Source organism: Brachyistius frenatus, unplaced genomic scaffold (genome assembly GCF_029030835.1).
Source record: "Brachyistius frenatus isolate BFR_SWC_R1_liver_20210118 unplaced genomic scaffold, ASM2903083v1 Contig_72, whole genome shotgun sequence".
Lineage (NCBI taxonomy): Eukaryota > Metazoa > Chordata > Actinopteri > Embiotocidae > Brachyistius > Brachyistius frenatus.
In genome coordinates this window covers 1,769,517-1,790,927 of record NW_027210671.1, presented here as the reverse complement: position 1 = coordinate 1,790,927, position 21,411 = coordinate 1,769,517, and the positions used below count along the sequence as shown (strand labels likewise).

The 21,411-nt window shown below is 39.8% G+C and overlaps 1 protein-coding gene across 3 annotated transcripts in view; it reads left to right on the top strand.

The window, feature by feature from the left end:
• LOC138626308 (ADP-ribosylation factor-like protein 15) overlaps positions 1–21,411 on the top strand; it is a 155,379-nt gene that overhangs the window by 52,798 nt on the left and 81,170 nt on the right. Inside the window, exon 1 of one of the 3 annotated variants that reach the window (XM_069707869.1) lies at positions 5,833–6,216. The exons of 1 other annotated variant lie outside the window; for it this stretch is intronic. In XM_069707869.1, coding sequence (XP_069563970.1) covers positions 6,205–6,216 — 12 coding nt within the window. In that variant the 5' untranslated portion in view covers positions 5,833–6,204. Of the gene's footprint in view, positions 1–5,832; positions 6,217–13,172; positions 13,265–21,411 lie in introns of those variants that run through there. One more of the 3 variants, XM_069707868.1, reaches the window with a different exon arrangement.

Sequence of the window (21,411 nt, the reverse complement as noted above, 5' to 3'; positions counted from 1 at the left end):
GCAGTGATTCTCCTGCATAACTTTACCTTGTTACAAGTAGAGTTATCTGAAAAAATTTATACTTTTTCATGTGCAAAACTCTGGCAAGATTCCTGATCTTAAATGACTTTAAGAATAGATCTTATATTTTTATGTGAAAAAGATGCCTGCATTGAAGCAAAGAAAGCAAACTGTGTTAATGCTTACATATAAAACACTAGTTATTCCATTTAGTCATCTATGGCATCTGTAATGACTACATTAAAAAAGGTCAATGTTAGGAGTCCTGTTCAGTTGTCTTATGTTGGCCATCACTCAACGTGACATACGGCAGAGGCCTCACATTCAAAATATGTCCTGATGTCAGTGATCATTATCGCAGAGGACTCTGCACACCTGATTTCCATCAGAAATGTTATCTGCTCATAGTGATGTGTTGTTGAAGCCTTCACACTCGCCAAAAATACTGAGGACACAACGTCAGGTTCCTCAGTGGTAACTACAACCCTGAACATATTGGAATCTAAAGCCATTAAGAGTGTGGTCACACTCGGTCATAGCTTTATAAATAGCAGAGATACTGAGGTCACGAGTCTAAGTGCTCTGAATGGATTTTTATATTTTATTTAATTCCATTTTTGAAATTATATTTTTTGAAAAATAGGGTCTAAATTCTGTTATAAGCACAGGCTAAACTCCACCCTACGATCAATTTCTATCCTGAATGGCTCAAATGTCAACTTGAAATGTTCAGGAAAAAGTATGGATGTCAGTCTTGATGTTTATAAAATGCTGACATCATGATGACAGAATCACATTCCTGATACCATTTGCACTTCAGGTATGAGTGACATAATCGCTTACAGTAGCTACGTTTATTTTTAAGTCCCAGTCATAAAAGGCTAAAATACATTATTCAACATATACATCCAAACAAATATGTAGCGATCTGCAGGGGCTGTATCTAAACATGATTTATAGTGATGAGTAATCTGCTGATTATTTTCTGTAGTTATAGATTTATTGTTTTATTGATGAACAGGAAAAACAATGAAAGATGCTTGTTATAAATTTCCTTAATAAGATAGCAATGGCCATCTAAAACTTCCAGTGTGGTAGTTTTGGGCAGATTGGTGTATTGATTACGTGCACTGAAGTTGCCAGTGTATTTCTTAATGACATCTTTACCTGTTAATTAACAGGAAATAGACACACACTGTTGACACGAATCATCCAAAACCCTGCAGTTCACATAGAATTTGCTTTGAAGCCCAGACACCCATGATCAATAGCTCAAAATTAGATCAAGGTCCCATCAATTAATCTGCAATGTTTTTCAACTGTGCAGTTTCAAACAACATTAAACACAATCACAGAAGAATAGGGATTCTTAATTTGTCCATCCGCCTCAAGGGCATATAAAGTATATTTTTGCACTGATAAAGTTTTATTCTGTTATTTATATGGGATAATTTGATTTATGAATGTGTGATGCAGAAAGCGTCCTTTAACAGTTTCAGGGCTGGCAGTCTATAAAACCTCCTCATGAAACCTGCCTTATGGAACCACTAAAAAAAACTCATAAGTATTGTTTTCAATTCTTTGTTTTTGTGTTTCAGTCTGTAATCTATTTAATGGTCCTCAACAACAATTCTTTGAGGAAGCTCCAATTTTCTGTAATTGTTTGAAATATTTATTAGGCAGTATTTAGATGTCTTCAAATAGCTTTCTCTGACTACATTCACATCTTAAGTTTCTGATTTTGATGGTGATCTGCTTGCAAATACTGTTTGTAATCCAAGACCACAAGGATAACCCAAAATCTCTAAACTGAAAGCTGTTTTCTTTATTTGTGGACTATTAAAAATAAAAATAAAAAAGTTACATTAACTGATTGTTTGCTTTTATATCATGAGTCCAAGTAATCCTTTTTTTTTTTTTTCTACACAAATAAATATGCACAAGCTAAACCCCCCCATTTTACATAAGCAAACCATTTCCTTTGGGAAAGATGTGGATCAGACACCATAAGGCCTGGAACGATGATGTGCATTTCTACTTTAGTAGATACTGCCCCCTTGTGGCCTTTTTTTTTCAGATTGTAAGATGATGTGTTCTTTACATTACGGTTGGTGCAAAACACCCAAATTAAGCAACAGCTTTGCACTGAATATGAAATGTGATCACTGATATGTTAGTGTATGGCCTTTTATTTATAGAAATTATAGAGGCGGTTGTAGCTCAGGTGGCACAGCAGGTTGGTCATAATTCGTGGGGGTTTTGTGGCCTTCAGGCTCCATTTCTCTATATGTTGAAATGTCCTTGAACAAAACATTTAGACCCAAATCAATCACTCCTGATGTCTGCATGTGCGGAAAAATGCAAGCCATGTTGGACAAAAAGCCTTATCCAAATGAACGTGATATATAACGCAACCATGTTTCTACAGGCCACCAGAGGTCTCCCCTCTCACATTCAACTTGGTCAGATATCCTGAAGAAGACAACACTCAATTTACACACACTAGAAATATTCTGTAAATCAAATGCAATTATGCCCTTTTGTGTCTCCTTAACTCTCTGTGTACCTTTTAAGACAGGTTCACGGGACATCCAGTTATACTTCCACTTAACTGAGTTCAGGGAGTTTCCTTTATAGCACATCCTATGAAATATTGAAGAGGAGTGGGGTCTCCGGGGAGCAGGAATCACTTTAGTATGCAGCTTGCATCACATTTGCAGACTTGTGATTTATACAGTTACTCTGATCGGGATGATATCACATAGTTTCTCTGGGCTTTAATTTTGCCTCCCACTAGATAATTCTTGTTCACTTTTGTCCGGTTATTTTCGTCCTATGTTATAATGGCTATCCAAGTCCACAGATAATTTTTTTCTTTTCTTTGCAGACCGTTGGGGAAGGTAATAGGAGTCCTGAAATATATTCCTGAAGGGTGCCTTGTGTCATGCTTCATCAACTTGAATCAGATTTATTTTAAATTACTCTTTATGGTAAGATGTTCTGAATCATCGCACCTACAAATGATGAAATACAGCACAACATTTACTGAAACATAACAAACCTGGATGACTCAGATGTCGTTTTCACACTTGATACACTGTTTTGTATGCATCTACCATATGCACATTCTATCTACAGTGCATCCGGAAAGTATTCACAGCGCTTCACTTTTTTCCACATTTTGTTATGTTACAGCCTTATTCCAAAATGGATTAAATTCATTTTTTTCCCCTCAAAATTCTACACACAATACCCCATAATGACAATGTGAAATAATGTTTTTTGAAATTTTTGCAAATCTATTAAAAATCAGAAACGAACAAATCACATGTACATAAGTATTCACAGCCTTTGCCATTACACTCAAAATTGAGCTCAGGTGCATCCTGTTTCCACTGATCATCCTTGAGATGTTCCTACAACTTGATTGGAGTCCACTTGTGGTAAATTCAGTTGATTGGACATGATTTGGAAAGACACACACCGTCTATATAAGGTCCCACAGTTGACAGTGCATGTCAGAGCACAAACCAAGCCATGAAGTCCAAAGCATTGTCTGTTGACCTCCGAGACAGGATTGTATCAAGAGGCACAGGTCTGGGGAAGGGTACAGAAACATTTCTGCAGCATTGAAGGTCCCAATGAGCACAGTGGCCTTCATCATCTGTAAATGGAAGAAGTTTGGAACCACCAGGACTCTTCCTAGAGTCGGCCGCCCGGCCAAACTGAGCGATCGGGGGAGAAGGGCCTCAGTCAGGGAGGTGACCAAGAACCCGATGGTCACTCTGACAGAGCTCCAACGTTGCTCTGTGAAGAGAGGAGAACCTTCCAGAAGGACAACCATCTCTGCAGCACTCCACCAAGCAGGCCTGTATGGTAGAGTGGCCAGACGGAAGCCACTCCTCAGTAAAAGGAACATGACAGCCCACCTGGAGTTTACCAAAAGGCACCTGAAGGACTGTCAGACCATGAGAAACTATGCACTCTGGTCTGATGAAACAAAGATTGAACTCTTTGGCCTGAATGCCAAGCGTCATGTTTGGAGGAAACCAGGCACCGCTCATCACCTGGCCAATACCATCTCTACGGTGAAGCATGGTGGTGGCAGCATCATACTGTGGGGATGTTTTTCAGCGGCAGGAACTGGGAGACTAGTCAGGATGGAGGGAAAGATGAATGCAGTAATGTACAAAGACATCCTTGATGAAAACCTGCTCCAGAGCGCTCTGGACCTCAGACTGGGGTGAAGGTTCATCTTCCAACAGGACAACGACCCGAAGCACACAGCCAAGATAACAAAGGAATGGCTTCGGGACAACTCTGTGAATGGCTACGGGACAACCAGCCAGAGCCCAGACTTGAACCCGATTGAACATCTCTGGAGAGATCTGAAAATGGCTGCACACCGATGCTCCCCATCCAACCTGATGGAGCTTGAGAGGTCCATCAGAAGAATGGGAGAAACTGCCCAAGAATAGGTGTGCCACGCTTATAGCATCATACTCAAAAAGACTTGAGGCTGTAATTTCTGCCAAAGGTGCTTCAACAAAGTATTGAGTAAAGGCTGTGAATACTTATGTACGTGTTATATTTTCGTTGTTTATTTTTAATAGATTTGCAAAAATTTTAAACAAACTATTTTCACTTTGTCATTACAGGATATTGTGTGTAGAATTTTGAGGGGAAAAAAATGAATTTAATCCATTTTGGAATAAAGCTGTAACATAAGAAAATGTATAAAAAGTGAAGCGCTGTGAATACTTTCCGGATGCTCTGTCCTCTTCTTTTAACCATTACAGTTCTAGTTAGGAACCAGTCTTTCACTTTGATCTATGTTTGTACTTGCTGTGTTACCTTTTTATTAATTTTGTACTGTGTAATATATTCTGTCAGAGGCTGTTGGATTTTGTGCTGCTCAAAAGCTTAATACTACTGTGGAATGCTGCAACTGCATGAACAGTCAGACTCTTTAGTTTGGTGTTGGTTTACTTGTTCAAACTGTAAAATAAAACAAATTATAATTCATCACAAAGATCTGATTGTACAATATCAGAGTTTTCACTGAGTTTGTGGAAGACTTAGGTTCATGTATTTGGTGGGGGGTTTGAAAATTTCAGGTTTTTCAACACAAACTTTTTGACCATCACGATTTCCATATCTGTGTACACAAAAACGTCTTCTGTTATATAACAACTATATAACAGAAGACGTACCATTGATGGTATGTAACTAAGAATATTTTTAAGGTAGTTTGTACTTGAGCGTTTCAATGTTAAGCTACTTTACACCTCCACTACACTTCTGAGGGAAATTAGACTTTTTATATTAATCTTACTAGGCTATAAATACATCTTACTTTGTAGACTATTACACACAAAAACCTGACAAGTGTGTAACATATGATCTATATTAGCCTAATAAAAGACTGACATAAATGTTTATATTCCATTCATGCTGCCAGATTACCTAAAAATCTGCCTTCTACCCATGAAAGTCACAGCTGAGCCCCATCTTCAATGTTTTACGATTTATATATATAGATCTGTACCTTTGGTGTAGTAGCACACATAAGGATGTGGCAAATTTCTCTCCTCGACAAGGTGAGTGGAATTATGTCTCATTACTGTAATAATAATAATAAAAATTCACAATGTCCACAAATGATCTCTGTCTGCTGTTTGGGAATACATCCTTAAAATGAAGAGCAGCAGATTTGAAAGAGACACCGTTTCAGCAGCGGTTCTCCCTCAATGAAAATAGCCACCATGTGTTTGATCATGTGACCGCGCTGCGTGCGCAAAGCGACGTGCGTGACGTAGCGGTGTAGGCTTCGTTAGTTTCCTCAACTGATATTGTGTGATAAAATACTGGAAGTCAGCCTGGTGGAAAAGGGGCTGTTTATTCAGGAAAAAAAACAACAACACACAAACACAGCGGCCGTCGTGTTTTTTTTAACACAAACTCGGTCGTCGCTGAGCTAAAACTTGTCTTGTTAGCGAGGAATCCGGCGGAAATTCCTGCTTGTGAACCCACGAAAGGCTGCTTTTTTATTTTTGCTGTGGCTGTCGAAAGGCGGGGAATACGAAGCGACGTGGGGGTCAAATCCTTTACATTTTGGACTCATTGAAGCAAAAAACAACAACAACAAAAAACGGGATTACTACAAAGGCAGTTCGTGCTGCTGTGTCTGGCCAGCGATAGTACATGGATTATCTGGTAAGGAAATGACTCGAAATGCTGTGGTACTGTTTATGCCAAATGAAAGACTCCCTTGTAATGTTTGGTTTCTTGGTGGTAGGGCTGATGACTATCAACAGTTGGCGTCAGGTGTTTCCTTATTGTTGTTAACGTATCTATGTGCTATCAGGTGGAGCACCTCGTGTTGTGTCATGCTGATGTTTTCAGGTAAAGGGACTGCAGCGTTTGCCTACCGGTGGTGTGTGAGCGGAGTCTAACCGGTTGACCCGGAGCCCAGAGCCCGGTCTGTTTTCATGCTGAAACACGGTAACCGGCCAACTAGCCTCAGCTTTAAAGCCCTGCTGGCGTTATAATGTGCCACGAAGCTGTTATTTTCCACCAAACTCTGTGCTGCTGAGGATAAAGCTGCATTCAGTGTTGGATTAGGTTACTCCAGGTCATTATGTTACTCAAAGTGAGGCAGACCTTCACTGCTGTGGTTTCAGATGTTAGTCCCCTGCATATTTTTTTGTAATACCTTTTGACCAAAAGGGTTGATTTCAGTCCGGGCCACTGTACCAACTTTGGGCAGGGGGATTATGGTTTTTGGGCCTTTGCCCACATTGTAGAGATGGGATGGGTGCTGCTGAAACAGTGCAACAATAGAGAGGAAGCTGTAACCGACAGGCTTTCCCTGGGAGTTTATAAAGTCGGAGGAAAGAGTGGACTTGGACATTGTGTTATCACCTCACAGGAGGGGACAGAGTGACTGTGTGAAATGCAGAGGAACTTGCCCACCCAGTGTTATCAGATTGTTTATAATGGGCCTCCTAAGATGTGAGACCTGGGAGGGACTTTGAACTTTGACTTCACTGGGACTCTTCTTGAGTCACGATTACAAAGTCCTTTCCAGCAACTGCCACCAGAACAGCTGTACTATTAATGTCCAGCTCGTCTCTGGCTTCTGGCCTCAGAGTAATACATCTTTCTGTGGGTTGACCAAAAGTGTCACTTTCAGAGTTTACTCGAGTTACTCTGTAAACTCTGTTAGATGTTTATTGGAAGTTGGTGGTGTCAAAGGGTAAACACAAGAGTCACAGGAGCAAAAAAAAAAAAAGCGGACCTCGTGACATAAAATGAATGAAATCAGTTTCACCCTCAACTCTGTTTGATGTGCTCTATGGACGGGACATTATTTATTCATCTACACTTCACATCGTTCGGGAACAGTTGTTGCAAAGTCCAATAAGCTACAACGTCCAATATATTTGGACAGACTGGAAAAATATCATTACCCAAAGCTGCATATTTAAGCTTTATGTTTATATCTGGAGGGGAAAAAAAGTACTTTCCCAGCCGACATGCTTGAAGGATTTAAGATTTTCTGCGACAAACACAGCTGTAACTCTGTGGCCTGTTGGAGCCGAGTGCTTGGCCGTCCTCTGAGGTCAGGCACTCAATAGGCGCAGGGCCTCCTTTCCTGCTGTGCAACACTGGAGACCTGGCACAAAACCTAGGCCTAAACTATGTCTCTCTCTTTCATATAAATCAATCGGAACAGTTTTCCAAACCTTTATTAATTATGCTAGTCTTGTGTTGTGTTGCTATATGAAGTTTTAGACCAGGCTTGGCCTATAAGGGTACCTGGGATGAACAGGAAGCAGATCATTATTGCACATTGCAGAGTAATAACAATGGTTTGGATTCTGACCGTTGTAGAGATCTGCTCCATGGCAGATTCTGTTCCAGCTGGGAGCTGGAGAATTTTGAAGGGACTGGACTTCTGCATGGTCAGCACAGTGTTAAAAAAGACCACACAAAACTGCAGCATTGAGAGAGGAATTTGTTGCTGGCTGTTGCCATGGTACAGCCTTACCAAATTGCAATTGCACTGTGTGGCCAACTGTTGGGCCCGAACCGGTTGTGGACCTCGCAGGTCCATCAACATATCCAGGCTTGTGTTGTTAATTTTTTTGGTATAATTTATACAAGAGCATACAGCATTATTATTAAGTTTTGCTGTAGCAGGCACGTGTTTTGTAAATGGAAACCTCTTTTGTGAATGCATTATTTGTGCTCATTTATGGGTGTAGGCAAATTCACAGCAACCATACACAACATTTGCCTTTGATGGTGAGTTATTTTTCTGCTACATGTGAATGAATAAACCCCCCAGGTGAACTGGTCTTCATGTTATATTTGAGCCCTGTTCTTTACAAAGACAGATGTGTGATGTTGTAAAAAGTATTCATTCTGTCTGGTGTTGAATAACCAGTTTATTTTCCTGTAATTAAAATTATGCCAAAAAACTCAGTGACAACAACCACCAGGCGTTGACTTCAAGCCATAGAGTCATCATGGGATAACCAAGCACATTCTCGACTGCTTATAACCTGGTCCATGCAGCTGACCTATGTTCAAAAAGAATAAACAGGGGGAGGCATTTAGGGAAAAGAAGCTATTTAAACTTAGGTTTGTTTATTTAACTAATTATACGACTGTATCTTGATGTAATTTCAAGGGTTGCATGGAATATTTGATAAATTGACTGACTTCAATGCTTTGATGATTTTGTTGTTGAACGGTTGACATATTTCACAGTTTATTGATGGATTATTTTTTGCATTGTACTTGAATTAAAGTAATGCCAGAAGCTCTATTGGGTAATCAATTTGATGTCATGAACACATGCAAGTGAATAAATAACATTTGGTTTAACTATGAGCAGTCGGGGGAAAACGAAAATGCAGACTTAAAAGAAGATGGTAAGCTGAGTATTTCATCTTTTCATATTTCTTACCAGAGTACAGATGTACCAAACTGAAAAGGCAGTTATTCAGCTCGTCATTCTTATTAACTACTTAAATGTTTTCAGTCATTTTTAAATGATTACTGAGGCTGTCTGCCACCTGTTTACGTTGTCTTTTTTTTCTTTTTCTTTTTGTGTAGTTGTTGTTTGCAGGCTTTTCCCTGGTTTCTGGAGCCTTGGGTGCTTTGGTAGCAGTGCTGGGCTTTGGGAAGTTAGTTGACGAGACTAATATCATTACAATGTTTATTTAAAGAATGCACTGTGTGAAATACAAATACTGGTAAAACAAAGCTCATAATGAATTGATTTGAAGTGTGATTTTCTTATCCTCCCATTGCTAAAATGTTATTTTTATCTGATAAATACTCTTATCAGTCTCGTTCTTTAATTGGACGAGGCCTGCTTTCTCAGCCTGAAACTAACTTGACAAGAGTTTGACGAGTTTTAATTTACGTTACAAACAAGCCAGACTCAGCAGACAGACATTTCTCCGTTCTCTGTTCAGGAGCGACTGAGCTTGTCACTAAAATAAGAATAGCTGGTCCACCTTAAAGAACAGTCCACTTTAAGTAAGTCTGGTCCGGTTAGGCTATTGCATTGTTGCTAACTCTGAGGCTAACTCCCTTTACTTTAATCAGCAGGTGGCAATCAAGACATGTGGACATGGTTTGGGTTTTTATCACCGACAGCTTAAACTGTACACACACTGCACTGCTACGTTCACACCGCTAACTTCATACTCTGCCACTTGCCACCTCACCATCACACACACACTCTGTCTCTCTGTCTAGACTGCAGTCAACCTACGCATTCGGCATAGTTTTTTATGTTCATTCTGCTAAGGCGCTGTGAAATAAGTGTTGGCCGCTATGCCCTAAGTGTTACAATGGTGGGGAAACCCTGGTATGTAGACTGCGACAGCATTAAAACTTATTTAACATGGCCTGGTTTGGCTGATTTTATTCTGAAACGATAAAGGTTGTATATTTATGATTTTAAGCTCAGTTGTGAATGAATTCTCAGCAGGTGTGAAAAGAGTTTTGCTGACCATCTTTATCAAATTGATGTGACGTGTTCCTCGATGATATCCTAATGTAGTTCTTATTACTGAACACAATTGTACAGTGTGAAACATTTTTTAACAACTCTATGTGAATTGGCATCAAATAGCTAGAATTAAAATTCAGTTTGTGAAGAAGACACGTTCCCAAAAAGGGTCAAAAAGTTCATATGAACTTTGAAGAAGTATACATTTGTATGCAAAAGTTTGGGCATCCCTGAGAAAACTTTTACAGTACCTGTGGCATGTGCAAGAGTTTATGCACCCTCCTACTTGTAAAGCCTCAGAGCCTCATGAACTTGTTAGACCTTAATTCATTTCCTGAATATGTTTGTGTCCCCAAACATTTGCAAATGCCACAATACCTGTTTCTTTCCATTTCTATGTTTAAAATTAATGAAATGAAAAGTAACAGTGCAGTTTAAAGGAGGCTTATTTTTTGGTGTTATTGCAGGGATTTGTATTTAGTTCTTTGCGCTTCAAAAATATATAATTTGAACTGTGACATTTCTTCTGACGATTGCTGTCATTATGCCGAAAGCATTTTAGCACTTGATCCAACTAGCTTACAGGAGTTAAAAGCTCGGAGGATGGCGTGTTGTTCTGCAGATTTCTTAAGGAATGTAGCAGAACACAGCTATGCAGCAATACACATTTTAAAATAGTCATGCTATTGTTTACCCATTCAGCATAAAGATCACACCTTTATGAAAATATATTGAAGCCTGCGTGCCTTTTGGCTGACCAACTGTATTTCGGAGCAGATCTCCCATCCAAGGGCACACAGCAGGCTGTGGCAGATTGACATCTCGTAGAGGCAACACAGAGGAAAGAGAGCTGATGGGAAGTTCTTGGCAGCAAATGGAATTAGCTTTTTGGCACATGGGATACAAGGCTGCTGTAACTTTTCCTCAGTCTTGTCCCCTATCTGACCGTGTTACACACCTTCATCTCCACCAAGTACTTTTCTGAGGTCAACATAAATGGCCTACTGACTGCAGATAAGAGCGCTTACAAAATATTTTAACAATGTGCGCGCCTTTTATTGGCAGATGGATATTAATCATTTACTTAATCCAAACTCAGGTTTCATTTTAAATGGATATGAATTGATATTTACCTGAAGTTTGGTCAAGTTGACCATAGTTCCTTAAACCTGCCCTTTTATTTAAAGTGCACAGCCTCCAGCTGTAATGTGAAATACCTTTGTGGGCACAACAGCACTCCTGAACCTCTATGGCTGATTTTAACCTACAAGGAGGATGTCAGGCAGTTTTTGTGTCTGCTGGTAAGCTCATTGCAGTGATTCCCCTGTGTCTGTGGAGAGTGCTAGTGAGTCAGCATCTCGGGCTGCAGCAGCCTCAGTGTTGCTGTTGGAGGTAATGGGGTTTCATAATGCTGTGATCATGATCAAGTACAGGCACTTTGACTTCCTTTTATATCGACATCTGTATAAGTTGATGGACTGTTTCTCTAAAACAATGTTTGTGAACTGTTTTCATGTCTTTTTATTGATTGTCACTTCCCTCACTACGTCCTACAAAAGCTTTTTCTCACTAGCGGACTCGTCAGTGATTTATTATTCTGCTCTAATTTTATTTGAAAAATTGTGGGTTGGGTCCATCAAAGCTATAAACAAGTGCAGTTTGATAATGAGAGCTTTATTAGTGATTCAAGGCTTCCATAGGGCAGTGCATCTTGCTGAGCTGCAGTCAGACTGAAGAAAGTGCTGTACAACAGGCTATCATCATATACTGTTACACCAGGAGTTGCATTACAAAAGAAGATATCTACTATACAAACTTGCACTATGATTTAAGTATAGGCACGATTTAGAGAGGGAGAGAAAAAGCAATGTGAGAAACATTCAGTGCTGGATTTTAATGCAGGAAGTCAGGAATGATATGATGCCAATCTAAGGCAAAAGAGACTCAGTTTTCCTTATGCTTTGGTTTTCAACCTGATGACTAACAAGAATGCATTTGGATCTCATCGAGAACTAATCTGAAATAAGTATATACTTCTTTAGCTGCACTGTGGAATGATAATCTTTATGTTATATAAAGTATAAATAACTGAACGCCATTGGATTAAAATAATGGTAGTTTATTGTAACAATTTTTGGATGTGGTCTGATCGTCCCTGTTCCTACCTGTACCTGTACTGACTTACAGGACCAGAAAGGATTCGACAACACGCCAAATTCAGTGTGTGTTAATGTTTTCTCCTTAATGAATGTGGAGATGCAGAAAGCCAATTAGTCACTGCAGTGAGGACGGGGACAATGGTCCTTGTCCTGTTGTCACGTTTCCTTTCCAAAGTTTGAATAACAGCCGGAGCAGAAGATAGAAGCCAAACATGACGTTTAGTTTACTTCGAGGCACATGTTACATGCAGCAGTGTGATGTTTGCATTTTTCAAAGAAGTGAATCCGTTCGAAATCTGGTTTGTCCGTCGATGTAATTAGCTATCATGAAGCCTTATAGAATTACATCTGAATATTGTATAACTGCATTAGATCAGCAGGTGGTGGCAGTAACCGTTACTAAACGGCTGACCTGACCAAAACAAGCTATTTGAACATGACTCAGTTCTCCATGAACAGGCTCCTGACAGAACGTCCCACAACATTTGTTGAAATCCCCATGACCGCTGCAAGCTCAAGTGGTCGATCCTTTCATCCTCCTCCATGCATAAAAAGCTATGGTTTTCATACTTCATAAAGCTGTGTGTACAGTATGGACATAGTGTGTGGGTGTGTAATGGTGACTAATCCAATTTGCAGTCTTATTCTGGATCCCTAGTTGTCAGTGAGTCCTTAATCACTGCGGAGAGAGAGATCCTCCCAAACTAATCTTAAGCTTGTGTCTGTCTGCTGATCCTAGTTGTAATAGTTTTTTTTGTTATCTTTCTATGAATGAATACAGGAAGTAAACACAATACAATCTTCAATCCTGCTCTTCTTCGCGCGTAACAACACATCACTGTAGCTAAATCTCCAATTTAAAAGATGAATCGACTGAACGTGAGATGGTGAAAGGCTGTTCTCGTGTTGTTGACCCGGCACGGTTGTGCTCAGCTACTCCTGATCCTCCTCCATCCATTCACTTACTCCAGAGGCTTGGGTTGTTTGTTGCCGGGGGTTACGCTTGTTGTTGAGCACAATGTCGGAGCACATGCAGCTCTCCCTTGCCTTGTGCAGGATTGGGCTTTACACGGTAAGAAAATGCTTAAATGCTGCCGTGTGTTTGTTGGAGAACGGCACAGATTGGCTGTTCTGTGTGCGTGCTGGGTTAAACACTGCTAGTTTCATTGTGGTTTAATTTTTCCCTGGAGTGTTTTGAAACAGATACTGACCAAGCAGCAGTGTCTGCTGCTTCACTGCTGTTTGGTCACTGAATGGAGAGGACGCTCCGCTTCATTCGAGTGGGTGTTAGCATAATATTAAGGTGGAAAAGGTGGACGTAAGCACAAGGATAGATTATGGTCCCTTTTTTTCCTGCAGCTCCTAGCAACTGGCTTCAGGCAGCCTTAAGTACATCATAGTGATTGAATGGAACCATGAATATTATGCTAAGAGGCCAAGGGGGGAAATATAGTCAAAGTTGTTTTTGCCTTGCCATAGCAGTGACACTTGTGAATGAGAGAAATTAATTAACATGAATTCATATTAAAAATGAATGCTCAGTAACACTGCAGTATTTATTGCATGTTTGTGAATAGTTGTATTTTAACCACGGCTGATGATTCATGTTGTGTATTGTCGTCAGGTCCCCTGTTATTCTGTGACCAGCTGGTGAAGCTTTTTCAATGAACGCTAACAGAGAGGCTTCTTCTGAGATAGTGTTTCACAGTAAGCTTTCATTTAATGGATATGATACACACTTAAATGCTGTGACTCATCGTTTCAGCCATGAGTAAATCAAATGAGTGGGAATGCAGCAGGTGGGTATTAAGGTTTATTGGAATAAAGTAACAGAAGATGTTGATATAACAACTATCGCTGGTAATCACTCTTTCCAGCTGTGGACTGTCCCACTTAAGGCTCAAGTGAAGTTCTGCTCTGTGCTAAGCTATCGTTACCTGCCGGTTCATCAGTCGGTGTGCTTCATCCTCAACATCCACACAACGTCAGCGGACGTGGCTGTCCCCATGGTGTGTTCACACCAAACGCCAAGCAAAGTATTGCCGCCAAGCGGTTACGTACAAAGTCAAAGCACAGATGCAAATGTCCGCTAACTCGATACAGTCTGTATCAGCCGAACCTCCTCACATGTCAACAGTACTGCCCAGCTTCGTTGCCTGGCATCACTCTCTCAAATGAAAATAAATTCAGTTGATGCCAAGGTTTAAATATCATTCATCCGACTGGGCCAATAGTCGGGCGAATAGTCTATATCAGAAAGTTCAGAGCGATTTTCTAATAGTAATTTTGTTTGAAATGCCCATCCCTAGTAGTGATTGGACATAATTCAGTGTAATGCTCAGATTTATCAGTGATGTATATTAAACTAGGCTGCTGGCTGGAGTCTCTGACAGTGAGAAGCAGGTTGACAGCTGCATCATGAATGAGTCCAGTGCTTGTTGAGCAGATCGCCGTAATACATGTGTCTGCTGTCTGGAAGTGAAAGCTACATGGTGCGAATACTGACGGCTGAAAACGGAGATCAATATAAGTAAAAGTTTGCCATACAGAAGTTCAATGTCTGTGATTGTTTTGCCTTTGGTTGATCGCGTTGAGACTCAAGCCCCTGCTGGGGGAGCACAATATCCTGGACTGTGGTGCACAAAATCAAACCCTCAAAACTTGTGATTCTGTGGTAGATAAACACTTTGATAAGATCTCAGCACCGCTGCATGTCTGTAGTTCAAGCTTTGTCGTGAAGAAAAACAAACTTCTGAATCCACAACCTTTACAACATTTATTGACAGACATTTGATGTGGTGCTGACGGAAGTATTTCACTGGGAAGTCAAGAAAAGCTTGGTAAACCTTTGCCGATATTATAGACTACTTTTCATCAGTCTGTAATCACAACGCCAGTAAAGACTGTTGAGCTGCAGCAGAAGACGGGACGGCACAGACGGTGCCTGACTACACTGTCCATTATAGTCAGTGTTTGACTCGGTGTTTGTTTCCGACAGCCTGTCTGTCAACCTAAACGTTTTTTTTTAATTTTTTTATTTACCCACTATCATGTGCAATCTGAAAAATGCAAAGTTTAATTCACACCATTCAGCTGCTTATTCCTGAAGTGTTCTGAGATTAAAACAAATTTGTATCGCTGCTTTGAAGTTTATCTCTGGTGTCGTTTGGTGTAGCCTCAAAAATGGTGCCAAATTGCAGCGGTTTTCTTCTTTGTCACAACCAACTTGTTCTCACTTGCCACAGTTTTTGATTTATGTGATTGAAAATATCTCTCTTGATAGTTTCCCAGTGTTCTACTGACACAGCAGGGTTTCCAGCACAATTTTATGGTGGAGGCACTCTGCCTCTCCTAAAATAAACAGCCCCGTGTCTGAAGTCAGGGGATACTATTACATTTTTATTTCCTTAATTCTTTTTTTTTTTTTTTTTTTCCCCATCCATTTTTGGTTTATGAAGCTCCCTGGAAAATGAGCAGTGGCACCACATCACAAAGCAAAGGCTACTGTATGTATATCATGAGTTTGAAAATGAATTAAAGCATCATTTACCAGCCACACCGATAATGAAAGGAGATGTGACAAGAGCTGTCTGATTCAGCACGTCATTGATCAGACAGCCAGTTCTCATTTTCAGGGCGTCAAATACCGACGCTTTGTAGAAGCTGCTGGCATCGCGGTATGCTACAAAGTAAGTTTAGCATTGAACACAGACACACACACAGTGCAGTCTGGAGGTTCGGTGCTTTGGCCAAAGCCCTTCAGCCTGGATGTTTTTCCTTGCTGGTCAAAGAAATCGGGACTGGTGGCCTTTTGGTCCAAAGTCCTGCTTCTGAAGCTGCAAACCACAGCTGGAACTGAAAATGGACCAAATCAGACCATACGTTTGCTTGAGCTCAATTAATCATAGCAACACATTGTCATTTTGAGAAAACAAAAAACGATTATAGTTTTTAAAATTTGGGAAAAATGGAGACAGAAGTTCCATTTATAATTCTGCGTTAAGTGGCCATTTCTTTAATGAAACAGTTTGGACCTTACCCCCATCACTCTCATCACAAAATGAATGAAACAATGCAAACACAGATACATAGTGGAATATAAAGTATGCTACTACTTCAGCACATGTAATACATCCGTTGAGTATTGAGGTGCTGTCAGTGGGTGAAATCCGACACTGGACTTTAAACCAAAAGCCAAGCTGTTCCCGTTCACTACCTACGTTCAACAGCCACTCCAGTCCAGCCTAGTTGACCCCGAACCCTGCCTAACGTAAAAGCTGCACAGTATGATTTAATCTCACAATTGAAGTTTAAACAAATGCTCTTTTGAGGATCTTCTTAGTGTTTAGATGTCACACATGCAAGAGTGCCGTTAGATTTTGTTTTTTAAGTTGGTAACAGCAGGTGCCGTGGGACATTAGTACAGGTGACCACGTGCTGTGGGCTCCGTGACTACTACTCTTTGCACCCTTAACCATTAAGGGGTCTAAGTGATCGTATTAGGCACTTTGTTGTCATCTCATTATGTTATTAATGGTGTGGAAAAATGGCTGCTCCACTCAATTGCTAGATCTAACCCTAAGGCTCCGGCCACAGCATTCAGACCACGAGTCTCAAGGCTGCTTCAAGCTTAATTTGGAAAGAAACCACTGAGTGTGCATGGTGACAATGACCTACTTGAAGTTAAAATGCACATTGGTGCTTTACAGCACACGACCCGGAATCTGAATCAGCATGCTGACTCTGTCACCTCATGCAGGACTGGTTGAACAAACAGGAACTGAACAAGTAAAAGAGTTTTTAATTGGACAGTGGTGAGAGCTAATTAAGATGCTTTATTAATGCTGTCTTTTTAAGAAGCTTTAAATCAGTTAAATTGTGCTTGATCAAAACACAGCATTATTTTATCAGATGAAGCCAAGTTTAGTTTATAAATATTGATTTAACTTGATTCAATATTGTTTCGTTTATAAATAGTGATTCAAGGTTTTGGAAGCTGTAGTTTGTCATGCTGTGTATTTATTATTTTGTTCACCCCATTGATATCAATGGAGGTATAGGTTAACAGAAACACCTTGGCATTTTTTCAGTAATATTAAATTAGTTGGTTCTGCAGACTGTAGCTCAGGGTACACTCAGTATTTTATCTCAATGATGACGTTATGAACAATGTTATGAAGTGAGTGGTTATCAACCCGTGAAAATTAAAAACAACTTTTATCTTAAAGTTTGCTGTTTTTTGCAGCTGCGACCACAGTGGCAACACCTGCATCCTGTTTACCATGTAAAGATTGAACCCCATAATAATGTACCAAAAAACTAAAATTGTATTGTTTCAGTTTTATAGTTTGTGTCATCCAGTTAAGTTTTATCATATATGATTCGGAGTATTATGCACTTGAATTTACGCTATATACAAATAATTGCATCAGAAAATGCTTTGTTTAAACGTTATCGCAAGGAAATTAATTTACTGACCAAAAGAGAGAATCTACTTTGTGCATTTTATTCTTTCAGAAATGGTCCAGAGTTTCTTGCTATCAATTTACTGGATCCATTCATCAATGTCTTGCTGAAGGCTGTATTTGACAGAGAGTTGTTAAGATGGTTTGTTTCTTCTTTTGAATCTTTTGTCTTCTTGGTTTCTGTGCTGCTGTGTCACTGCATAGAGATAACCCTTTTCCATTTTTTCCAATGTTGTTGTGCCCTCACATGCTTTATAGAATAAGTTGGCCTTTAGGCTTGAGGCAAGGCCACTGTAATGTAGAACAATCCTGTACTGATAGTTAAATCCTTCATGGTTCTTTAATGAATATATGTTTAATGGAGCCATGAGAGGAAATGTTGACATCGCCTTTATTTTGTTCACCTCAGGTTAAAATGAATGTTTGGCAGTGATTCAGTCAGAGACATCACAACAAGGTGGATTTGTTCTGAATGTTTCCACTGGATCAAACACCAGCTCTATGCACATTCCTTAGCTCGTGAGCTTTTCAGTCATTTTACTTAGTTTGACCTTGAGCCTGACTAATCTTAGTCCTTGGTTCATCTTTGTTCAAAGTTACTGTTCAAGTTCAATCCAGCTTGCAGCAGGATCTCTCTTCTACCACTGTTTTTACGCCTGCTTGGTTTTGAATAGATAACTCCCACACTCAGCCAAATGGCTTCAAAGTTCCAAAAGACCCCTCGGTGAGTGTACAAAGTGGGAAAACACGAATGATTGACCATTGTTCTCTCTCACATGTGACACAGACATTTCTAGTTTGTAATTTGTAATGCAATATGCTTTCATGCTTAACCCCCCCCCCCCACACACACACACACAGCAGTGCACTGCTTTCCAAATAAATGTCAATCCTTTGGAAATAACACAGATTGGTCCTTAATGTTAATTCCAAATGCAGCTTCTAAAGGAAATCCTGATACCCACCTTTTAAATGATATTTATAGCTCGACAAAAAAAGGTCATCCTGTTCTCAGGGAGAGGCATTTTTAGCTCTCTTATCCATAGATAAGATCTTTGCCCAGTACAGTGTATAGTATTAAGATATGTTGCTGAAATGTTTTCATGGATTTTTTTTTAAAAAATTTTTTTAAATGTTTTATTTCCCACTGCTGTGTCTTACTGAATCAAACATATTTTCTGACCTCATGTAGCCCTTTATAATTCAATGTAATAATGGGTATAGGTTACTTATAAGCCTGTGGGACTCATTCATTTTAAGAAGTTATTGTTTTTGTGATTATATTATGTCTCAGAAAAATTCTTGCACAGAAAATAAACTCTTCTTCTCACAGCGTGTGAGCAGCATACATTTCCAACCTGCTTCCGTCTTTTTGAAAGGCAGGATGGGAGCAGCTATTGCCCCGTCCTGGGCCTTGAATATTGCACACTTCAAAATAACCACAGGACCTGGTGGGATGATGATTGAGAGATCACCAAGGGTCACCCACCAACTATCGTGGACTGTTTCCTAAAACCTGGCAGCCCTTACTGGTTTGTTTTGTTGCGTCAAGGACATTTTGGGAAGGAATTTAGCTCTGGTCATTTGGGAAACAACAAAGAAGAATTTCCTGTTGGAGACGTATTGGCAGACAGTTTTGGATGACACTTTTGGCCTTTGTGTATTATGTATACAAGGAACTCTGAGAGTGTATATTCAGGATCACTGCCTTTCTAGTGGCACATATGCAGTATTCATGTCCATCAAATTGTAGAAAGTTTTGACCACAACTTGTTTCGCTGTCAGAGTATAGGTTGGATTTTCTATCGGACATAAAGAATACAGTGGCAGAGCAGGTTCAAGAGCAAGAAAATATCTGGAGTTTAACTAAGCAGTTTGGTGACAACAGGAAGCTGTAACTGTTCCACAGGGAAACTTGGTAAATTTGTAACGACAAAAACACAAAATGCAGTTTCAGAGGAAGTGTGCAGGGGCAGCATACTAGGATGGAGGACAAACATCTATATGTGTGTGTGTATATATATACACATACATACATACATACATACACACACATATAGATGTTTGTCCTCCATCGTAAATATATATATATATATATATATATATATATATATATATATATATATATATATACACGCACACACACACAAGTTGTAGCTAAAATTCACATTGAATGTGAAACCTCTCGCTTTTGGCTTTTGTTGGGAGACGCCTTATAGCGTCTTTCTGTTATACAAGTCTTTGTCCCCCCTGACATGACAAGGACCCATCTTCACACCAAGCTCAGAGCCTGAAACACTGTAATATGCTTATCCACAAGACATTGTAATACATGAGTGGGCTGCAAAGTCCTTCAGTAATCCCAGCCAGAGGCCCTCTTTCTGTTTCAATCAGTTTTCTTACGGTTACCAGTCACTGTTAGTCCACAAACCAAGTGAATTAAAACATTTCTAAATGCTGACTCTTATTTTTAAAAGATCTATAAACCTCTTCACATGTTCACCCACTTCTCTTATGATGCATTTGTGTATTACATCATTTGGTAGACTGACAATTGAAATGACGCCTGAAATCCCCATACAACAAAACCTGATATCCTATAAAGCTATAAACAATCATGTAATCAATTAAAAAACAATGATCTAAATGGATCGGAGCGTGAATAGGAAGAGGGCTCCTCCTTACTACGACACCTAAATAAAAGCACCTTGAAAAAAAAAAAAAAAGTATGTTGACCCAGTCCTACTGCAATAATCCTTTGCATGTGCTCTAGATAGTTCAGGGAACTTGAACAGATGAAGCTGAAACTTTTTGTTTGGAAAATTACATGCACAAATGTTCAGTAGTGTTTTTAATAAAGAGCTCGGGTACAGTCACAGAGCCAAGAGCAGTTTTCCACCTAATTCTTCACAGTGACTGTCAGCCCCGCAGTCAATGCAATCTCTGAGGGACTCCTAATTATGACAGTGGAAATCGTGGTCTAATTACTATTTCAGACAGCTCTGTTTCGCAGCAGCATAAAATAGGCACGTCTCCTCGTTAAGTGCAAGATACGAAGTCAGTCACAGCTATTCCACAAGAATAAAATCAGATGGTACTTTTCAAACAAGGCCTTTTGTAGAGTGTGTTGAGCAGGAGCTCCTGTATTTAACTGTCTGTCAATATAATAAATCAATCAAATGAAGGAATTTTCAATAAACTCAGCTGTTGCAATTCATAAATAACGGCACCATTTCAGGATATGAACACGTGACGACATGTTGCATTGTCCAGTATCTCCAGTCCATACAGCATTTGCAGCACCTGTGGTACTTTTGTTGCCATAGAAAAATAAGTACCGTAATTGTTTTTAGAATTCTGGGTCATCGACTTGGTCCCAAAGTATTGATTTTTTGTGTTGTGTCCACTGAGGCTGGTTCCACCCCCAGATGTAATCCTCTTTGATATATGAATGGTGAGAGATCCAATCCTATAAAAAGAGGTTTCCTCTTTAAATTTTTTCATTGAGCACAGATATTTTTGGCCTTATGTGGAGGAAGTGTGAAGTGACGTGGGCAGCTGTGTTTTCTATGTCTATGTGGGCATGTCCAGATGTGTACGCCCACATTTAATCATTTGTAAACTGCCAGCTTCCTTCAATAGGTATGTGCAATGCCGTGTTAAAAATAAACCCTGGACTGACAGGTGATGTCTTCACAGTGGTTTGCAGGATCAACCTTACATGAATGTTTATGGTCCCGGTGGCGAAGAGGCT